Genomic DNA, 23,406 nt, shown 5'->3' with positions numbered 1-23,406 from the left:
AGGGTTTTATTTGCTACTTTCAACCGAAAATGAAAGGAAACTTACTATGCAATACTCGTGTTACAAAAATTCGAAAAAAGAAACCTATAAAAAGTTCTACAGTATATGTATGTATTACAAATAAAGCAGAGAAAAACCTAAAACCATCCTTACTCAACACATTCTGCACCGAAATTGGTTTAGGGGGGGGGGGGGGGGGGTTAACCCCATTCGTTTTTTCACTCTCTCTTCTAAGTTGTTTTTGATTACACCGTGATTACAAGATACTACCACGTAGACGTAAACTGATTTAGAACAAGGTGAATCTAAACATGTTTTGTGCCTACCACGGTTTTTTTGTTTTGTTTGTTTTTAATTTTGTTAACCACATAACAACAACAGCCGTTGTCTTTGTTTTTTTTTTTGTGTGTTCCATTGTTGCCTAACATTTTTTTATACTGATTTTAAATCGTTTTGCTTTTTAACGGTTTGTTTTGCTTTTGTTAAAACTATGATACCTGTTTGGTTTACTTACTTTTCCCTTTGTTTTTTTTTCTTCTTCATTTAAATAACATGTCCCACTTTTCTACTTTTCATTCCTTCCCGTTTAGTATATTTAATTTTCCTATCCCGCTGCCTAATGTTATTTGGTTGATGTTGTTTTGCATTTGTTTCCCATAACTGTCCCTCATTAAGCCGCTTTTTAAATCATTCCTTTGTTTCGTTTGTGATGCGATTTTGTTTTGTTTGCTTGCTGGTTTTGCTTCTTTTGTTTTCTTTTCTTGGTGAATAATTTTTGTTTTTCTCTCTCCCTAACCACATTTTTTCATGTTACGTAAGTGTGTTTTGTTATTATTTCATCTTTTATATTTTTGTTGTTGTGTTTGTTTTTTTTTTTTTTGTTTAATTAGATCATGCATGTGTGTGAATGTGTGTGCAAAATGAAGCTTGTTGCTTGTTGTGAAATCTTTCCCGCACAAACACACATGCAGCACACACCCGCACACGTACACTTATCTTCCGGCAAGGAGAAAAGGGGATGGCTAGGAAAAGGGGTTTGGGAGGGATGTTCAAAATTGTGTTTTTTGTTGTGCATAGTTTCAATAAAAAAATATTGCATTTCACTTGTCTCTTTCAAATGTTCTCCATCTTTTCACAATTTTTTTCTGTTTTTTGTTCTTGTTTGTATTATTCTTTATAGACATAAAAATTCTACTCGTTTAAACCTTACTCTTAAATGTTAACTCTTGTAGTTATTATCTGTATCTATATAATACTTCTTGACGTGTGTATGTGTGTCGTTTTTTTTTTGTTCTTTTTTTTATGCTTACGGATGTGAGTGTAGTTTTCTACCATTTGCTGATAAATTTGTCTCGATTTTTATATGTTTTCTTCTATACTTTTTTTTTGCTCGTGTCACATCGCACCGTGTGGAATATGTACAGCCCAAAAGTAATGTTTAAAACATGGCAAGTTGTCTTATATAAAATGAAGATCAAATACCAGAGTTGAATAACGGCAACGCGAAGATGAGTAAAATATGGGAAAACTTTCAAACAAACAAAAATAGTTCTGTTTACTCTCTTTTTTTCGGCTTTGGCCATGTGCTACGTGCATATTGTATTTTATGTCAACCCAAAAAAAAAGTAAGCTGAATGATGGAGAGAAGCTACACTGATTTCGATACTCCGGTGGACACGCTACACACTTCAACCGCCCTACCGCGCTACACAGCTTGGTTCCTGGTTCGTACCTATCATGTATCCTGCACGCTTCGCTACATCTAGCAGATCGTTCTGTTTGGCCGACTGACTGCACCGTGCGACCCGCAGCCGGGCGTACATGAAAAGGCAGCTGCTGAGGGCTGCGGCGCACACGAGTAGCAACCCGAACCCGAAACTAAAGCCAACCGGTAGTTGCGACAGTGCCGGCGAGCGTTATTGCGGGGGACAGCGGACGACGGTCGAGGTGGCCAGCTCGTCGAACGTCTTGTCGATCGGTATCCGGTCGTCGTAGAGCGTTGGTGCCTGCAGTATAATGCCGGCGGTACCGGCCAACACTGCCAACGTAAAGATCCAGAGAAACAGTCGATCGAGCACCATTGCGACGTACTTCCAGTCTTCCTTTACCTGCGCAACAGAGCAGAAAAGGTAGGGTGAGAGAGAGAGAGAGAGAGAGAGAGAGAGAGAGAGAGAGAGAGAGAGAGAGAGAGTGGGTTTGAATGATTGGTGTTGCTGGAAATGCGAGCTGAAACGGAGGAATTTTCGAGGAAAGATGAATGTCGACAGGAACCTAATACTCGATCTCCCTCGAGGATAGCCAAAAATGCATTACGAATTAGGTCGTCTGGTGCCATTCTCAACACACGACAAGCTCACTGCAACCTGGCGCATCTCATTGATGATAAGGGCACGATCATAAGGGCTTGTCGTAGAGCTTGTCATTGTAGTGGTTCTTCGGCACGCATATTTTCCTCTTGAACGAGGAATTCATCAGTATGCGATAGGGTCCATGGACACATTCCCAGCCTGCCTTTTGACCCCAGTTAAGTTAAGTTTTTGAACGATTTAAAAGATAGCAGAGAGCGTTCCCTCGTGGTGGTATTAAGCAGTCTAGTAAACCATTCGATGGCCGACGTGACCTAGTACATCGTTCGCCCTGTATACTGTAATGACACTTAGTACCCTCTAGGAAGTTTCCTTTGTTCTGCTCAATACTAATTCCTACCTCCAGAGTCGTTTCTTCCCCCCTCTGGCGCCAGCAGTCCGCATTACTTCTTTTTTAACACTTCTATTCACTTACCTTCGTCGAATCTTCCAGCATCTTGGTATGCTCGGCGATGAACCGCACACAGAAACAGCTCCGGTGTACCTCGGTCGAACAGACGCTGTGCGAGAAGGCTGGCTGCTTGAACGCTGGGCTCTTGATGCCGGACGGGACGGCCGTATCGGCGGCCGTGGACATCGACAGCTCCTCCGACTCTGAATGGGGCAGCTGTATCGGTCCATGTATTTGGCAGCTTCCACCAAACGGTCCCGTACCTGACAGACTGGGCAACAAACAAAGATGGAGTAGCAATCAGCGATAATGGATAGCGTTTGTTGGAAGCTTGTTGTATTATTTTGTTGTTTTTTTTAACGCTTGAAGTGTTGTTACTCATCACGCACCGGGAGGATACGGTAAATGTGTCTTTTTTATGTTTGTTCAAATATTGGTGAATAAAAATGTTGAACGGAACAACATTTGCAATGTATCTTCTAGCGTCATACAAATGTTCTTGGGGCTTTTGGACCTCAACTCTCACCATTTTTTTTATAACTAATTTTGGAGTGTTTTGTATGACGTTGAGAAACATTAGGAAGAAACATATTTCAAATATAAAAAAAATTTAATCTTTCAAAAAACCTTTCCCAACAAAGATTACGATTCAGAATGATTCATATTGAACTACCACTGATGAGCGCCTTGGGTTCCTTGAAGATATTCTTTTTTGATTAATTCTTGTCTTGATATTTCAGTTCAGTCTATAATTTAAAATATTTAGGAGTTTTTTAAAGAGGATTACAAGGACAGCACATAAGCAGCAAGTACGCAATGAGTCACTATCAATCAATTTTTCATTTTATTATTATTATTATTTTTTTTTTTTTTGGTAACAACTAAGTTCGTGCAATGTTTTATTTGCCATTAGATGGCGCTAGCCAATCGAGACAGAGAACAGTTCTATTCATTTTATAAAAATCGCATGCTTTGACAGTTGGAACCGGTGTTGATCAAATTGCTTTTGATAGCATTTTCAAACAACAACAACAAAAAACACACAACTTATGAAACACACTAAAAGTTCCAATAACTGTCAACTCAAAGTTGTTTCGCATCACGCAAATTAAATCAAAACGATCAAAACTACTACTTTGAGTGACTTTCATTCCAATAAACACTAAGAGAAAGTGTGAGAGAGTGAGAGAGAGAGAGAAAGAGAGAGAGAGAGAGCGAGCTGGAGTGACTAAGTATGCAAGAAAAGGAATAAAAACAAAAGATGTCTGTGAATGTGAATGGATTATTATGGTTTACAGCCTACAACTCCTAGTAAGCTTGGCAGGGTCGAAAGTCGAACAAATGATGAGCAAAACCAAACACCAAGGTAACACAGAAAGTTTTGCACGAATTTAGTTGCATACCGAAGCAGCTTGAAATGTTCGATTTCGCGAACTCTCAACGATTACGGCGAGGGTAATAATAGTAGTGGTGTTAGTAATAGTAGTAAAGAAAAACGCAAAAAAACGCATATACACGGAGTAAATTGGATGAGTGTACGGGGGGTAAGTAATCCGGTTTTAAGGAAGCTCCTTCAACGCCACACAACAACAAAGCGAACCGAAACAGAGAGAGCTTTTATATGGCAAACGGTATTTCAACACCGGAAAGTAAGGGATAGAGAAAGATAAAGTGTGTGTGTGTATGCTTTTGTGTGTGGGTGCGTGTTGGTGTGAAATAAATTTAGTTGAATATGTCATAAATACCTTGACGGAGAAAGATCTTCTTTAGATGGAGCCCTATTAGTAAAACGAGCTATACGATTTAATGTAGTAGTCGAGTAATAAGGATAAAAGCAAGCGTGTAGGTCTTTGGATAGCAGTTTTCTACGAAAAGCAGAAAATCCCAAATACAGAAGGTAATACGTAAAGAAAGAACGAGAAGATAAAAAAAAGAAACAGTATAGAAATGAGCTGATATCTGCATTGAAAAAAGTTTCTCGCTACGTAACTATATAGTTTGATGTTACGGTTTTTTTTTTAATTATTTTGTTGCATTCCATACACGTGCAGCCATTACGACGGTCACGTGTACCAAAGGGAAGAGTAAGGAGTGAAAAGGATTGGGGAAGGGAGAAGGGATTTTGGGGCAGCGGAGCTATTTTGAGGACAAATTAGGGGGGAGAGGGGAGAGAGGAGGGAAAAACGTAACGAAACACAAATTCTAAAGACAACTGGATTTTCACGTATTAATTGTCGGCCATTTTGTTTGATAATTGCTACTTAGTAGATTTAGTGAATTACGGATGCAGTAGATAGAGTATATTGTAATGAAAGTTAAACAAGCAGTTTAGTATGCCAATTTAACAAAAAGTATAGATAAAGTTAGAAGTTTGAAGAAAAAAAAACTAATAAAGGCTGTGACAGTAAAAAAATGCGAAAATTTTTAATTTAGAAATCCCAACCTTTGGTCCATTCCAACACAAACTACACTCTATGCTCCGCCATTTGTACGCAGAATAATCTCTAGGAGACGCCAAGCCCGAAGACTTCGTTTCGGAGTCGGGACTTAAACATTTTTGTTTCGAAGTTATCATTACGTTTGACGTTTGACATCTACACTCAGAAAAGCATTTTTAACTATGAACATACTGATATACACTTTAGAATTCGGCTCGGGTCTCAAACTCCATCCGGACCAATCCCCCGTAGTGAGGACTAACCATACAACTACGTAGTATGTGGCTACTAAAACAACTCCCTATTGACCTAGGTTTATCCAACACACAAGATCAAATATTTTCGCATTTTTTCGTCCCCTGTAAGTCTATTTTGGACATGCTTTTTTATGGAACTTAGTACACAGCAAACAAATTTATAATACTTATGTTTGTTTTAAGACTACCGAATCGTTGCTAAATTGTGTGAAAAAGTTTCAAATTCTTGCCAAAGAAAACAAAAATGGCGTACCTACAATTCTGCTGTACTAGTACGTAAGATATGTGAAAGTTCTCGTTGTCTTTATAAAGGTAAGAAATCGATAAAAAAAAAAATCTCGAAGAAAAAGTAATTACAAAACCAGGCTAAAGAAATGTCCCTTTTTTGGAGGGAAAAGAAGGGAAAAAATTAACAAACTAAAAATTTAACGAATGCTGTGTAAAACACAATGAAGTTAAAACTAAAACACGAAAAGATTAGAGGAGAACGCTCGGAGGAGTAAATGTAACAATGAAAAGACTAAAGAAGGAAAAAAACCGTAGCAAGGAAAGATAGTTGGACACAAAATTGTGGAATGCAATCGAGGTACGGGCCACTTGCAAAACAGTGCATACCTGTGGTTTTCGACGTACGGTGGCCGTTTCATAAAGAGGAATCGTGGTAAAAAGTCTGCAATGGAAAACGACATGATCATCAATATGGGGTGCAATGAACAACACACACTGTGCGTTATCGCGAAACTTACCGATAAAAAATGTTTTCACCCACGGTGCCATTCGATGGGTTTGAGGTGACCGGAAATGGACGTTCAACACCACTACCGTGACGCATATACTGGAAAGGTAACGCAGTTAGACAGTGCGTAAAGAGATTGCGTAACGCTGGGTAACGCGCTGCAATAACTCACCTAATGGACACAAGTATCATCGCAAAGATGAGATACTTTCCTAACAAAGGCACAACTAGCGACGTTGGCGGTATGATTTCGACTACCAGCAAGAAGAACACGTGAAGGCTAATCAAAATCGATATCGAAAGCGTTACCTGGAGGGGAAAATCCAAAGCTTATATTAGTTTGTGTGCTTGTGTGTGGTTTGTACAGGCCTTTTCAAGTGCGACCAATTCACCTTTTCGCCACTGTCCGAAGGCAGATAGAACGTCAGCACGGTTAAAAACGATATGCCCATGCAGGGGATGATGATGTTGACGGTGTAAAAGAGCGTCTTCCGGCGCATCGTTATGTTGAACGTGATGTCCAAGTACGGCTCATCGCAGCACGTGTAGAACTTCTCATTCCTGCGCGGGTGGCGTGCGTGTTGGCGAGATGCAGTATTCAATATTAGTTCCCCTTCCCAGGTACAAAAGCATACGACCCGTACTAGCACATGCTCGGGATTAAAGCGATTCTTTCTAGGACAAAAATAAGTATAAATAAATACAAAATGCCGGATCTAGTGCTAGATCCGATCACCACTACTTGAAACACGACAAGCGTATATTGGGTGTAGCTACCTTACAGCGGGCACTTCCAAGATGTCCCATTCGACGGACATATAAAACTCGGACAAGTCCACACCGACGTCTACGATGTTACTGCCGGACTTCTCGTCCATATGCCGCAGGTCAACCTGACACACCGGCGACGATTCGGACCCGGTATAGTGGGTAGGTTTTTTTTTTTGTATTTTTTGTTTTGTTTTTTTTGGTTTATTTTGAAGTGTCAACGTTCGTTGATTTGGGTACATTCGGCATTATTATGGCATTATAGCGTTTAGTAGCGTCACGCGCAACGGAATCGAAGACGAGATAGACAGACAGATAGACAGACACACACACCGAACGGGAACGGGTATAGGCGAGAAAGAAAGGCGAAGAGAGTAATGGTATACGTTATAGAATGGGTTTTTTAGTTTTTAAAACTACACTGATAGTGTTCGAAAAACAATAGTACGGTAAGTATTTTGTGATTAGTTGTTAGTGGTAGCAATGAGCAAAGGGTGACAGTTAGCTGCGAGTGATATGATGCGTGTGTGTATTATTTGTTGTGATTTTTTGGTTTTGAATAGGTTTTTTTGTTTCGCTCCAAAATAATATTTTTATCATTTGAAAAAAGACAAACAACAGTCGAAAATTTGAAAAAAAACAAGCACTAAATTGTGTACTTGCTGTGAGAGTGTGTAAGTGTGCGTGTGTGTCGGTGGAGCATGGGTGAGTGAAAGAGCGAATGAAAGGGTGTTCCAAATGTGCTACAGCGGATGAGTGTGAAATGTGTCGATAAAAAGCATTACTAACTAACTTTAATCACGTTTAGTGCAATTTTAAGGATTAAAAAAATAAAATAGATAATTGACAATCTTGTACAGAAATAAGACAAGCGATTTAAATTTCAAAAAAAATATAATTTTATAATGAATACCATTCAGAAGAAGATACAAATTAGGAAAATATAAGAGTTGACAAACACATACAAAAATCAAACGATTGAATCTAAACAAACTCTTGAAACGCATTAAGAAAAACTAAAACATTCAAACCCAATGTAGACCCAAATAGAAAAATAAAAGCAATTTAATGATGAAAAACTAGCGTACCTAGCAAGTAATGAGGTAACAGAATGCACATAGTACACTACAACACCCAAAAAGGGAAATGTCGATGGTAGCAAAACAAATGAAAAAAAAAACAAAATTAAAGAAAAAGAAAAAACAACAACAAAAAGCCGTTGCAATATATGCACGCACGCATACACACACAAACACACACACAAATACTAACGAACTGTTACGCAACAGAAACAGTAAACAATAGTTATTCAAAAATTTCGAAAAAAGGTGGGAAAACTAAAATTGCCATACACAGGCAAGTAAATTGACAGCTGATAGCAGGAAAAGGATACGTCAACTGGCAATGACACCTACCGACTACACCAAGCGAACAAAAAGCAAGATGGATGGTATAGTTTGTTGTTTAGTATACTATTTTATATTGCACGGAGTTAATGAGTATTTTTTTTAAATGTATGAGTAAGGAAAGGATGTGGGATGTGTTGCAGGAGATATGAGTAATGATAGTCTAGCAGGCATTAACTTGTTTTTTTTTTTTTTTTTTTTGAGGGGGAGTTTTGTTTTGTTTATTATTTCTTTTTAGTGTTGGTTTTTTGGTTTAGTTTCATACCTTTATTTATGTCATGCAAACTACGCAAACAAATGATTTTGTTTTCTTTTGCATCTTAAAGATAAAAGTGTATTTATTATTTAGTAGTTTATTTTAATCGTCATTTTGTACTCATGATGGTTTTTTTTTGTATGCTGTTTATTATTTAGTTAACACCACAGTGAGATGGTGGATACAAGCATTGGTTTGTTTTAGAAAGATTCTTTTATTAAGGTAACAATACGAGCTTAGTTTAGTACGTAATACTTTTTTTTTGCTTGCTTGCTTGCTTGCTTACTAGGAGAACGTTTCCAACGAACGCAACATCAAGACGAGTAGAATTTGCAAAACTGGTAATGCAATAACAACAACCACAGAATAATACGCGCACACGACAGTATGAAATAAATGTAAAAAAAAAACAAAAATGAAAACGAAAGAAGAGCTAGTACACATTGGCCCACAACGTAGCTAGTTTGTGGAATCCTAGAACCGGGTGCTAAAGTATGATAAGACCGAAATTTTGTAAACGCCCCTAGTAAACACTGTAAAACATCTGACAGTTTGACACACATACTAAGCTGTCAACAGTTTTAAAATGTTTACTTGTGCGTTAGTTTCTTATTAACACGGCAGTGTCGGAAAGTGTTATTGGTAGAAAAGAGAATGCGTGTATGTGTGTTTTATTCATATTTTTGTTTTTGCTACAACAAATCGTATAAAAAGTCAAGGCTATTGTGTCGGGTTTACATAGTTTTTTATATAAGTTTTTCAACTTTTTTTGATTTCGTTGCATTAAAAGAAGGAGACACGTTCGGCATTACGCAATACGATATGCGGAAAACTTACTAATAGAGGTTAAAAAAGTAGCAGGCATTCATGCACAGGCACAGTTTCTTTTTTTGCTGGTAAGACAGGTGGAGAAGTGGTCTTTTTCTTCTTCTTCCCTCTTCTCCCCATAATCGAACGAACGGGCTTTGACTACTCGATCTGTCGTGCTTGGAGTGGTAAACGTCAACAGTGGCGTTGGGTGCAATTCGCTATCCGGAGAACGGAGACGAATCCACATTAAATACAGAAAAATTGGCATAAACGCTTTTTCTATTGTTTTATAAAATTTTCTCTTTAATTCATCATGTACAAGTTTTGCAAAGCTCGCCAAATGGGCTGAGCTTGAGAAAGCGCAAAACAGTTAGGGCATGGTGTCAAACACCAAAACAGGCAAGCCAAAATTAGTACGCTTATTAGCGCTAAGTAAACAAGAACTGTAATGTAAGACTGAACAAGCTATGGAAAGATAAAGTTCATGCAAGTAAGTCGTTGTTTGACTACCGGTAAAATATGTTCAATTTTCAATACTCAGTTTGCACGAGAAAAATATGGTTGCTAATGGAAATGCGTTTTCATTGTACCGCTTGTCACAGTAAAATGTTACATCATTTCAAAACACACATTTTTTAAACGTAAGCAACAACTGAATATATTAGTAATTTAAACGTTGTTTTAGGTATACGTAGGCTTTATAAAATTTAAAAAAAAGAGACTAAATCTGCTCTAAATGTCTAAATAACTGCTCGAAATCCACCGCCCCAGACGAACTGCAATCTCTAGCGCAAAATGTTGTGTAGGAATATGTCAAAAATCGATAGCATTTTAATAGAAAACCAAATTTGCGCTTTAGTTTGCGTTGCATGTGGAACGGTTTTAACAGGCTCGATATATTTTTCAACACATTAACTCCCAGAGGTACGCCCAACGCAACCATTTGTTCCGATACGAATAGTAGCGAATTTATAGCATGCACACAACAAATGTCACAATACGCTTCAGTTGTGCTTGTCAGTTGACAGTTTATACCTTCGTACTACTATCAACAGGCAGGATGTGAGATCGGCACTACTACTCGTGTTTCATACTTTACTACAGCAAACATGCATTTTTTGGCTGGCTTGTTTTTACTGTGCGTTAGGGGGATGTTTCGCTCGACACAAATACTTCAAATTCCCACTATACTGATTGCATTCCACGGTTAGAGGAAAACAAAAAACAATCTCTCACTTATTGAGTTGAGATGAAACATTGTGAAAGACGCAATACATTTTAAAAAAATAGCAACAAGTGTGACAGGCGAGAGACTTGACACATCTCTTTGCAGAGTACGCACCATCGAGTTACAGACATTTGCTTTTCGTAAGATTTTATTTCATTTCCCCGAATCTAGTTGTTTTTAGGACTTAAATTACACTCTAAAACCATGAAACAGATCAATGATAAACGAAACTAGGTATCCGATCAGTATGCAAACGCTTGGTCAACTAAGGTCAACTAAGATTTAGTAATCTGGCGATGAGCTTTGTATAATGGGGTGTTTTGTTTTTGGCCCTTTTATGTCTCGCAATTGTGGGAGATTCGTGATGGAACTAGTATCATAAAAACAACAACAAAAAAGGAACTGATTAAGAAAATTTGAAAATAAATAAAAAATGTATCAAAAGTATTTTGGGAAATATGGAAAACCAGTAAAGAAGAAAGAGAATAGCAGAAAAAAGACCAAAAAGATGTAAAAGGAAATAATAAAGAAAATAGAGATAAGGTACGAGTAAAGGAACGGAATAGAGCACCAGAGAAAGAAAATGAAATGAAAGAAATTAAATGATAATAGAAAATTTTCGGTCTCTTCTTTTAATCGTATAACAGTATAACAGTAGCAGAGCGCTGTCAGGTAATGCGATAGTTTTGGAGTAGAAACATCAGTAGCAACACAACTAATCAAATGAGAGTACATCGAGAAGAGGACGTTTCGTTAATAAATGTGTTGAAGCGTTTAGCAAGTCGCCGGAGTAGTATTATTAGTTGCATAAAGTAGTTAGAAATCCGATCCTAGTAAACATTCTCTCACTTTGCGACCATGCATGTTTGTTTAGCCGTTGTAAATTGGTAAACATTCTAAGAAGCCACTTTCATCTATAAGTTTTTGTTTATAGTTTTTCTAAGTTAAGTATTAGTTTTTTTTTTAATTAATAAAACGAATCGTACTGCTATCTTACCCTGTCCCAGATGGGCAGACGTATTAGTAACTATTAGAAATGAAAAAAATAAATAAATAGATCGATAGGTAAAAGGTAATGAAAACTATGTGTCATTTTTGAGATGCCAATGTTATTTATAACCAGTGGTCAATATATTAACGTGTCGATAGAGAGAGAGAGAGAGAGAGAGAGGGCGAGAGAGAGAGAGAGAGAGAAAAAGAAGAAAAAATAAGCTAGTGATAGAGAGGAAAACAGACAGAGAAAGTAGCACTGAGCCGCTCACACATAAAATGTACTACCGTAATTCGTAAGTAGTTCGAAACATTTCTCATTTGGGGAAAACTTTACGTAGACAAATGATCGATGGGTAATGTATTTTTTTTTTTTAATACAATACGGATCATATGTTCAAACGCGCTTATCGTCTTCGTTTCCTACTTTGCACGGATAATTGATTTTGTTTTTGCTTTTCTGATTACTTTTTCCATTTTAATTTCCCGTTTTCTAAAAAAAAACTTGTAAATCTATGATTTTTTTATGATTCTTTAGCAAAAATAAATTGAAAGTTTTAAATAACAATTTAAAAACGAATTATATTAGTTTAAAACAAATCTATTACGGAGGCACCCGAAGCCAATCGTATTCTCCTAAATGTAAACGAGCGAAATTGAATGTTTTCTTTTCCCTTTAAGTTATCCTCAGCTGGTTTGTGATTGTTTCAAACCTTCATTTTTTCTAGTTTTCTCTAGCATTGAATGAAGTTAAAAAAATTTTCAATAAATTTCTCACCTCAAATGTTTTTGTTTCACTAACCAGTAGACATACATTTCCAAATTTCTATCATACTTTCAAACTATTTGCTTCGGACAGTGCTCTATCGCAACTACGATTACCACTACCATTTGGGGAAAAAAGCTCTTTGATTGGTAGAAAAACACACAATCATTGAGTGGCAAATTGTTGATGAACGCTGTTGTTCCCTAGCTTCTTGTTTTTAAACAGCGTGTTAACACACTCTATATTGGGACTATACATATTGTGTTTCCAATAAAATCATCATCTAAAAAACAACTAAGAAAAAACGGAATAGAATTAATGTCCAATTAGTCGCATTTGTTCTATATAGCTCAAAAGCATCTTTTTAGCGCATTTTTGTATCGCTTTCAGGCTGTTTATATTATGTTTTTGCTTGCGTAGAATTTGTGGAAATTTTTATCCTAAAAATTTTATCACACATTAATCGTGCGATCTGTACAGTAAATAACCGTTAGGTAAATCAATAAAAAAAACTAACTAAAAACCCCTGCAAAAAACGGATTGGTGTTTACATAATACCGAAACCTAAGACAAAAAAAAACAAAATGGAGAAAGGGAAGAAAAGACATTAAAACGAGCAAACTATAGCAAATTCTTGCAAGAAGTATTCGTAACACCCAAAACAGAAAAAAATAAAACAGTTCCTAATACATGGAGAGTGTCAAATCGTACAACGTTCGCTAGTGGTTGAAAAAAAGTTGCTAGAAGAATTTTGTTTGGTCGCATAGGCTGTGTGGTTTTCGTATTATACGCGCTAAATATAGTTCGTGAAACAACTGTTTAATCGGCACCGGTGTGCAAGAGACTTAGGTTTTTAATCGCATGAAAAATGTTTCGCTAATGGATGCAGTACGAAATATTTCATAACGTTCGTTCGATCAAGAAGGCAAGCAGCTAACAGACCACAATCAATCAATTACATGAGGCACCGTGGGCTCCCTAGTAAAGTAAACGGAAGATAGGGCAAGAAACCGAATAACAGAACAGGAGCATTCCAAATGAAAATGTAAAAAACAAAACGTTTGTTTTTGCTTTCACGTATAATGACGAGCTACAAACTATGTTTCTTTAGAAAGAACTACTAAAAGAAATGAAAGTAAACGTTGAAATAATGTGAAAAGTGAAACGTATCGAAAACAAAGAAAATAAATTTTTTAAAACGTAAAAACATACACAAAACATGAGAGAAATATGCAAAACATGATGTGATAAATGAAAAACTATGTGAAAAAACACGATGAAAATATCGATATCCGAATAAAAACATAACAAATTTTTTCATTCAATTTTAAGTATGGAAATAAAAACATCTAAAATATGAGAACAAGTGCGTGAACGAAGGTAAAACAAAAAGAAAGAAAAACAATAGCTAAGAAAACAGATATAACAAAACAAAATACAGAAATGAAAAAAAAATTAACATAACAGCCAACAAGAACATTCTTTCGCTGTCAAAAGCAAAATGCTGGGTATTAGCTAACAAACTTGCTATCAAGAGAACACTATACACATGACCAAGATACTATGTGTTACATTATAATGCAAAATCAAAACATTGTTTACGTTTTTTGGTTTAAATTACTTTTTTGTATTTTTGTTTTTTTTTGCGCAATCCAATACCCAATGAACGATTTGGTACGAATTAGTAAAGAGAAAATCATAATCATACCAACTAAACAATTACAGAACCCAGGTAGACAAACAATAGATGGCAAGACCGTTAGTACGTTTCCAATTACAGTTTCTAAACACGACTCCTCTATGGTACGTCACAAACAAGAGACAACAACAAAAAGGAGAAAAAACACTTTGTTGCTGGCTAGTAATGATGCTGCTGCATAAACATGAGCATATCGAAAGAAAGATGATGCAAATGTGGACTCAAGGCATGACATTCATGAGCTTCTAAGCAGACTAAAAACGAACCGAAAAGAAGAAAAAAAGTAGAATGGAAATACAATATGGATGAACGAAATCTGGAAAAAATGGGAGACAAAAAATATGAAATTAATTGAAAAAAGAAAGCAAATGAAATAACTACAAAACATACGAAAAACAAAAAAACACATATAATTGCTTTTGGCGAAGGCCAAATTAAAAGAATAAATAGGTGACAACTCAATAGAAATAAAACATCAATCACAACGAGATGTTAAAAAAACAAAACATGAAAACGACAAATGAAACTCAACAACGGAAGATGAAATACATACAGGGTTTAGAACCAAACAACGGATGACTTAAAATTGAAAACAAAACATAAAAGTTTGTTATTCTATTGACATTTTAGTTTAGTTATTTGATAGTAGTTGTATTTTTTTTTTTTTTTGATAATTGAGTTGTGAAAATTTAGTTGCTTGAGATGGAAGTTTTAAAAATGATAAATGAAAATATTTCTTGCACCTTAAAACCGTCATAGGTCCAGCTTCCCAATTTTAAAACACATGTCTGTACATCGTATGGGAAATATTCAACATCGATCGAACACGACGATTTGTAAACTGCTGGTGGTTGCCAAATGACCATACCATTATTATACACGGTTGCTTTGGTCATAAGTGTTACCTCATAATGACCATCAGCACTGTGGAGAGAAGAAGAACGCAAAACACTGTATAAAACCTGCTAACGGATATTAATAAGGTAAGAAGAGAAAGAGAGAGAGAGAATGAGATAGATAGTTAAAAAAGGTTATAGAAAAAACGAGAGAGAGAGAGAGAGAGAACGAGAACGACATAACGAGATTCGTAACAAATAATAAAACAAGGAATCGAGAAGAGATAATAGAGCATGAGAGACAGAGTGAGGGAGCAAGAGAGAGAAGGAGAAATAAATAAGTAGCAATAAAACAGTAGATCAATTGGATTCCAATTTGTTTCAGATTTTCATGTTGTAAGTGCCTATACCTATAAACACGGTTTCAATTCTTTTAACAATAAACAATTGACAAGAACAAGATATTGAATTTTCAGCAAAAAAAATCATAAAAAAGCCGACCGAACGATCGGATTTAAATAAACAAAAATATAAAATAACCATAAAAAATGGCACGTTTCGGAGAAAAAAACGCTAACCTTATTATAATCAAAGAAGAACAAAAGACCGGCAAAAAGTATACTGTAACTTTAAGTTATGTTTAATTTCATTTCATTTAATCAAAATGTTTACAACAGTAGATGGTTTTTGAAGTGACAAAAACTAAACTTTGTTTTGGTGGTAGTTTAAATACTCTACTTATAAGAAACGGAAACAGACTGTAAGGTTTAGCAATTTTCAAGATAAGAACGGGGAAAAAAGGGACGAAAAGAATGTTATTGTTGAGTGTAATTTTTATAACTTGTTTACAAGCTGCAACAGGTGTACCAGATTGAATTTGCTTCACTGTTTTTTACAAGCCCTAATATTTACAAACACTAATACAGGCCAATCTCGATTACTCGGTGTCAGATTATTCCAAATAGTACCTTACGGCAGAAAATATAGAACAGCTATGTAATTAACGTTCCATTTGTTTTCTGCTTGTGAAGTGATATAAATTGTTCAACAAGGTCCAGATAAGATAATTGTTTGTTTGTTTGTTTGGTGGGGTTACGTAGTAACAACACTAAGTAATCTGAACCTCGGAACCTTACAAATGTTCAGCTTATCGATAATTTTATGGTGCTTCGAAAACGTCACAAAGAAATATGTGCAGCAACTGAATTTGTTTATGTTTTTAAATGATTTGTTTTTAATTGCATTTGTTTTGCATTATTTATTGCCAAAGCTTTTTTTTATTTAAGGATGGAAAAATACTTCAACACGACGAACAATAGCATGAGGTGACGTGAAAGCGGTACAGAAGTGCTATTTCTGTCATGTACGTAACAGGAAATAATTAAATACGTCATTTTATAATTTCAGTTTGCAGTTGCCCACAGCAATCGCCACTTTTACACATCCGGGCTATTAAATTTCATTTAGTGCGGTGTAAACTAAATGAAGCATTGCGTTGGAGAAAAAAGCATTAGAAAAAAATATTATATAATTGTTTGCATGGGCTGCAACTAACAAATAAAACAATTTTTGGAACATATTATTAAGTGACAGGTTATTTTATAACTGATCATCCCGCTTTAAAAAAAGTAATCGAAATATAATTGCTAGACAAGAACAAACACATCAAAACCATTTACATCGTGACGAAAATTACTGACTTTTTTCAATTTCGCAACGATGTTGAGTGCAGTCGAGGTCGTTGCTTAACGGAGTTTTTTGTCTTACTTTAGTTTTTGCTATTTACAGCATTAACCGAGAATCACCTGTATCAGTCATCACAGAAAAGTTTAAAAAGAAAACAGCCAAATGAATCAACCATTGGAAAGTTAACAAAAATGCGCTAAAGAGACGTTAAAAACTACAAAATTAAGAAGGAAAATTTAAAAAATTCATTACAACACAAAAAACGTATTTTATAAAATAGACATTGAAAAATTGAAAAACAAAATTTAACATACGGTTAAAAAAATTTACCGTCATAATTAATTATAAATAGAATACGGTTCAAGAAAAGCAAATAAAAAGTAAAAAGATTTAGAAGAACAAAGGGAAAGGCAAAAATGACATAAAATAAAGTAATTAAAAAAAACTAGGAAAAGAAAACCACAAAACGATAATGATAGAATAACGAAACAGCAAATAGAGTCGATAAATATGAAAAGAAGTCAAGAAGAAAGACAGACAAGACATGACAGCTAGACTGGGCAATGAGAAAGGAGTAGTGGTGAAGCAAGGCCATAAAATACATAGGAAATATGCGCGCATATTTGGATTATCGAAAGGACAGGTGGACACGGTTTTTTTCACAATTCAACTACGCTTATCGTGAGTAGTAACAGTTTGGCATTTTTTACACAGCTGAGTACATTTATAGAAAGGATAACCAAAAAAAGTGGAAACAAAACTTCAAACGCAATGTGTCACTACTAACTCTAGCGGTCGTATAGGCTGTAGGTCGGGTTGTTGTTGTCGCAATCATCACTGACGCAGGTATGGTGAGGTGTGGTTATTATATATACATTTTTGTTTTTTGCTTTTCCTTACTGTTTTTTTTTTCTTCTGCTCGTTTGAGAGTTCTTTTCGTTTTCGTTCATTCTCTGCTTACTTTTGTCTTATTTGCATTGTTTCAATTTGCTTATTTTATTTATTTATTTTTTGTATATTGTGTAGACTATTTTACTTTTTTTATTCGAATTTGATTTCCAGTGCTTGCCAGTTATTTTGTTGACACTTTTGTTACGTTTTTTTCATGTATTCCCGATTTTTTGACAATATTATTAGGAAGAAAGTTTGTTATTATTATGAGCAATACGCGTAGTTTACAACATAAAATAAATACTAAAACAATAAATACACATGGTGAGAAATCGTCAAGCAAATGAGATAAGTACGAGATTAAAACTTGATGAACTGGTTGATGGTTTGGTTTGCTATACATCAAGTTGGCTTTTGGTTTGGCTGAGTTTGTTTAGCTATTTACAAATATTTATGTAAGCTTGTTTTTTTCTTGTTAGGAGGCTAGGAAAAGGAATGTAAAATAATGAAAAACAAAATCAAACGACAACAAAATTAGACAAACAAAATCATTGACTTGCAAAACTACAATAATTTTTTCTTTTTTTTTTTTTGTTCACTAAGTAAAAATCATTTTATCAAAACAATAAAAATGCTCAAAGCGATTAATGCTTTAAATTCAATAAATTGTATTAAACATAAAATATCAAAATGTTAACAAACAATACCAAAAAGAACGAACAAACGAACAAAACGAAACAATACCAAAACAGACAATGGCATGAACATGTCTTCTCCAAATTGACAAAAAGACATGCTTGAAACACGAACCGTTTACACTGCTATAAATAATACCAAACGGAACAGTAACTGTAACTATAGATTAGTGAAACTTTAGTAGTATAATTGAGTAAATCGAAACTATGCAAATGAGTTAAGAAAATATACCTGAACCTGAACTAATCGGAACAACGGAGGATAAAAGAAAATTGGAAACAAAAACTGTAAACAAGATAGAAAAAAATGTACAAAAATTGTAACAACGCATGAGAGGAATATTAGCGGAGCAAAGAAGGTAGTATTGGTGAGTCTTGGGTATAAATATATATATATATATGCTATAATATATTTTTTTTAAACTTTTTTTTTGTGTGATGGTGGCTTGTGGTTAAGTATTTTGTTTCTTATTTTGTTGTTAGAAAAACCAACAGATGAGTATTATAGAAAACCTACCTTAAAACCATCATATGTCCAACTTCCAAATTTCAATACGCATGTTTGTTCATCGAATGGAAAATATTCTACGTCAATTTCACATGATGATTTATAAATGGCAGGTGGTTTCCATTCAACCAAACCTTCCGAATATATGGTTGCTTTTGTTGCTAACGTCACCTCGAAATTGCCGTCGGCACTGAGATATTTAGAAACGGGGTTTAATTGGTAATGAGCCGTATACGGTGAAGGCGGTGGGGCGGAATGCGGATGTAGGTTTTTGGTTTGGTTTGGGGAAAGTTTGAAAGAAGGGTATTGTTTCATGATTTAAGTTAAAACATTATCATTTGAACTTTAGTGAATCGTACATTCTTAGTTAGACGTGGGTAGTTTAAAACAAACAAAAAATACATTCGTTTTGTTGTAGTATTTTAATAATGTATGGCTTGTTTATGACGCATATAAAAAGGTATATTGAGGGGGTTGGTGGACGGTTTGGCGTCTAGGTTAGTGGGGCGGTAATGTTTTAATTTTTATTTATTAGTAGTAAATCGATATCAAAGGAGCAGAATTTTATTGTTTTGTGACCAATGTGCGCGTGTGGTTGTGATTCGATTTTCTCACCCATAGTAGCTTGCAGAGGAAAAATCAAAATTTTCCTTCATAAAAATCATTTTACTGCTTTCACCAACAAAAAAAAAACTGTGGTGAAGGGTAACTTTGCAGCAATTACTGTCATTTTTTACTGCATACTGTCAACAAACTTAGTACTAATACCTTCCTTCAAATAGCTTTAAAACGCTTAAAACATTTTAGTGGAAACGCTTCAAGGGTTGCTGCAAATCGTACTATAAAAGTGGCGCTATAATATTCAAAATGAATACACAGACATTAGCAAATTGGATTTACATCTATTGTATGCCATTGTTTCAGTTCTTTAATTCGATAAAAATAATTATTTTTATAGCACGGTCATTATTATATTAAGACATTGTGACACACGTACTTGAACAAAATTCTAATCTAACATTTTAACGAATTTAAGCTAAAAATAAATAAACACCACACACACACAAAATACACACGGTGAGTTACACGGAAACCATTAGTAGCTTTGTTAAATATCAGTAGGTAGATGATATGTGTGTGTGTTTAATACTTTTGCACACTTTTATTTACTTAACTTTTTTATAGGAAGGCGACACTGTGCACTGTGATCTACTAAGGAGGTCACCGTGTGTTTGCCAAACAAACTTTTCTAGGTCAGAGAGATAACAAAAACTAAAAACCATTGCAAGATGCGCACGTCCAACAAATAAAGTACCTAATTACCACAGCACTCTTGTGGTGCTTGAAACTGCCGAAGAATGTGTTCCCCTTTTGTGCGTGTAACTATCGGTTCTAAATGGTTGTATTTTGGCAACCCGAAACAGGATAGAGCCATTTGTTGCCGGTGCGTAAATTTGAAACGGTCAGGTTCTCGCTTTTTTTTTTCTTTAAGTACAGAGCTTTGTAAATCCTAAAACTCTCCTCCAAAAATTCTCTCGAGTTTGCTTTTCACTTGAAAACAAACAGAAACCCTGAACATAAACTGTACAACCCCACTCAAATTTTAAAAACCAGATAGGGAGATAGAATGTGTATGAGAGAGAGAGAGAGAGAGCGAGAGAGAAAGAGAGAGAAAAAACGGAAGGATGTATGTGTGTTAGAGAATAAAAGAGTACAAGAAACAGGGGCAGTGAAAGAGCGAGAGACTGACAGACAAAGAAAGTGATAGAGAGAAACAAAGAGAGACAGAGAGAGGAAAACCACATTCACACACATACACACAAATAAATGTCTAGAAAATCCGGCAGGAGGCTGGAGGTTCACTTTCGTTTCTCCCACCACCCTTCGTAAGCAGACGCGGGAGATGGGGATTTTTTTATTGTGGGGCGTTAGGCCGGAGGACAGAGGAGCAAAAGTAACATAAAATCCAACAGTTGTAGGTGATATGCTAGGCGGTGTAAGTTTTTTTCATGAAACCATTTTTGGATAGCAGTGGTATAAAGTAAGTGTATCGTAGTAGTAACGACAGTGTAGATAATTGTGGTTGTAATATCATTAGTAGCTGTCACAGTGGGGCTAAAGCGTTGCTATAAAATGTTAGTAAATTCGAGTTCTGGTCTCAGCACGGTACGTTCACTTCATTCAAACTTGCTTGCTTAAATGTCTGTGGCGTTTACTAAAGAGCTTTAAATTTTATATCTAGTACAACTTTCACTGCGTTACGTCACGTCACGTTTAGGTACGCCTGGAGGTATGCAATGGATCCAATGCCTTCCAGAAGCGGGCCTAAAAGATGTCTTAACCGCTTAGAGACTCACTCATAGAAGATACTTCAAATTTCAATTGCATACATTCAGGGGCTATTACTATCTTAGTAGTACAGTGCTAACGTCCGGTTGGCTTCACGTCACATTGTCAAGTGTCGTAAACATGCCTCCTCTCCTTCCTATGTGTACGAGGTTACACACTCCCTACACTATTCATCATGTCCTTCATTGCTGTTTTGTAAACTTCAATTTCGGTATTCATTTTCGTCGGATTAAAAAAACATCACTAGGGGGACAGTTCTTAGTATACTAAGGCATACTTACTTATTGTACAGCACAATGTCTGGCCGCCAGATGTGATCGGAGGGTACGTGCAGCATCTGTACCCCGCCGTACTCTTTCGGTTCCCAGCGCAGTTTGTAGTCGTACCAGGACTGAATTGAAATTCATCATGTAAAAACAAAGCAAGCCAAAACACTGAAAAACCGTGCTCGCCCAAAGTGTGACCCAGTCGCCGCACTTACCTGTTCCACCCAGAGGTTGGTGGTCATGATTTGATTTTTCAAATTCTACAATCACGAAGTCGTGAAATAGAAATGTTGAATTGCAAAGTGAAGGATAGAAAAAAAAAACAAATAAAAAACAGTAATTAGTGTGACGGTACGTGACATTTCCTGCTTCTGTCCTAATAGGCCATTACTTACCACATCGATTAGCTGGGACAGCTTTAGCTTGATGCAGACGCGCAACACATCGGACGTGTTAACGACAGGACGGACCAGCTTGTTGTAGTTGCTCAGCAGATCGTCGTATAGTCGCTTGGCGTCCGGATTGCCCGCGACTGCCCCGTGTACGACCAACGCCGACAACAACCAGGCCCGTAGCGTTTCTCCCGACGTAGGCATTATCGCCCTCATATTGTTAGGCGTTCCGGTGCACACTGGTGGTGAGGATGGTTGACCAGTTGCTGCTAGTTAGTGGGGTGCCAGAAATTTTTTCTACCCCGAAGCTCCACCCTGCCCAACGCTAGGGGTGCCGTTTGGATGTCGCAACGTTTCCTCCAATACACTCACAGACACGGTTGGCAGCTGGGTAGTTCAGCGATGAACTGTATGTTCCTCAGGGGAGGGAACAGCTACTACTCTCTAATAATATTCATATTGCACTATTGGTTTACTGGTAGGAACGTTTCTGATCGGTTTGTTATACTATTCGCACAACCGGCAACCGTTCCCGCAGGCTCGCTGAGTAGACATTCATTCATTCCTAAAACGAGAGATGACAGGTTGATGATTTGCACCGAAAACAATACAAAAACACAAGTTTATTGGTGATAAAACAGGGTGTTGTAACTTAATGCGTCGCCCTAGTGTAAGTTATTCATCTGACAGCGTCTCCACTCGACAGTAGCACTAAGGGTTTGGCAATAGTTGCCATGTAAGAATTGACTTAAGTCTTAAGTATGGAGACGATAGCGGTGGCATCTGGTGTGGTGCAGCCAGCATCCCGTCAACAGACAGATGAGTGTCTTTTTATGGATATAGAATAATGGCACGTACGTAGAAACCAGCAACGCACTATCGCACCGTGCGCGCCATTGATTCCATTAACCCATCACCTACATTCCATTTATCACCTTAGCTTCACTCGGAACGCACGGGCCCATCCATCCATCCAGCTACTAAGAGCGTGGCGAGTATCTGTCACACCTAGTGTCACCACGCTTACCATTCATCGCACGTACGATAATAAAAATGGAGCGCTCAACACACATTTCGCTGTTCGGGCGTTTCTATCCAGCCACCCGTAAGCAGAAGCACACAACCATCCGGACAAACACACGCACACACATTACCAAATGCGAACGATAATTTCGATGGCAGGCACGATGGACGTTTGGGACAGTAAAATGGAAGGTGGCAACAGTAGCCATAAACACACACCACTTAGCCACTCACATAAAGCACTTCCTGTTCGCACGCTGGTAACAGATAAGGGATAGAGCACCAAGGCCGATTACATAAACCACGAGGATGGACGGCTTTACATTCGCGTTACATTGTGATGGGGATGGGCGTCAAACATTCTGATGTGGAGCTTAATTGAAAATGCAGGACATCCCCCACCAGTCTTCATTTTTTTTTTTTTCTAAAGGAAAAGTTAATTTTCATGTCTCACTTTGACAGTTTTTCCTCGTGTAACATGGCGTGCTACAAAGCGACCGCAAAAGGGGCCCGAAAAAAAAAATTGAAAAAGGTCCATAAACGCAAGCATGTGTCGCTGACAACATAATTGAAGCAGAGAGGGAGAGGGTAAAACAACAAACCCAGTTTGGCAAAAGATTAGCTAAATCTGCCCGCCAATCAGTTACGG

At 36.6% G+C, this 23,406-nt stretch overlaps 1 protein-coding gene across 5 annotated transcripts; it reads right to left on the bottom strand.

Annotated features, from left to right (window-relative positions):
• Positions 1-1,663: 1,663 nt before the first annotated feature.
• LOC126556890 (acetylcholine receptor subunit alpha-like) lies at positions 1,664-21,993 on the bottom strand. 5 transcript variants are annotated; one of them, XM_050212439.1, is made up of 12 exons: positions 21,738-21,993; positions 21,558-21,602; positions 21,358-21,467; positions 18,737-18,917; positions 6,966-7,081; positions 6,581-6,749; positions 6,361-6,497; positions 6,199-6,287; positions 6,068-6,122; positions 4,503-4,622; positions 2,782-3,028; positions 1,664-2,108 (listed from the first exon to the last, which is right to left on the bottom strand). In XM_050212439.1, the coding sequence occupies exons 1-12, from the start codon at positions 21,948-21,950 to the stop codon at positions 1,917-1,919; spliced, it is 1,674 nt and encodes a 557-aa protein (XP_050068396.1). In that variant the 5' UTR covers positions 21,951-21,993; the 3' UTR covers positions 1,664-1,916. The 5 variants fall into 5 exon arrangements, with proteins under 5 accessions (XP_050068396.1, XP_050068404.1, XP_050068412.1 ...); XM_050212447.1 differs by lacking the exon at positions 18,737-18,917 and adding an exon at positions 14,855-15,035; XM_050212455.1 differs by lacking the exon at positions 4,503-4,622.
• Between the last annotated feature and the right edge of the window lie 1,413 nt (positions 21,994-23,406).

The sequence above is a fragment of the Anopheles maculipalpis genome, chromosome X (genome assembly GCF_943734695.1).
Source record: "Anopheles maculipalpis chromosome X, idAnoMacuDA_375_x, whole genome shotgun sequence".
Taxonomy (NCBI): Eukaryota; Metazoa; Arthropoda; class Insecta; order Diptera; family Culicidae; genus Anopheles; species Anopheles maculipalpis.
Note: the sequence above shows the minus strand (reverse complement) of the source record. Positions and strands in the feature narration are given on the sequence as shown.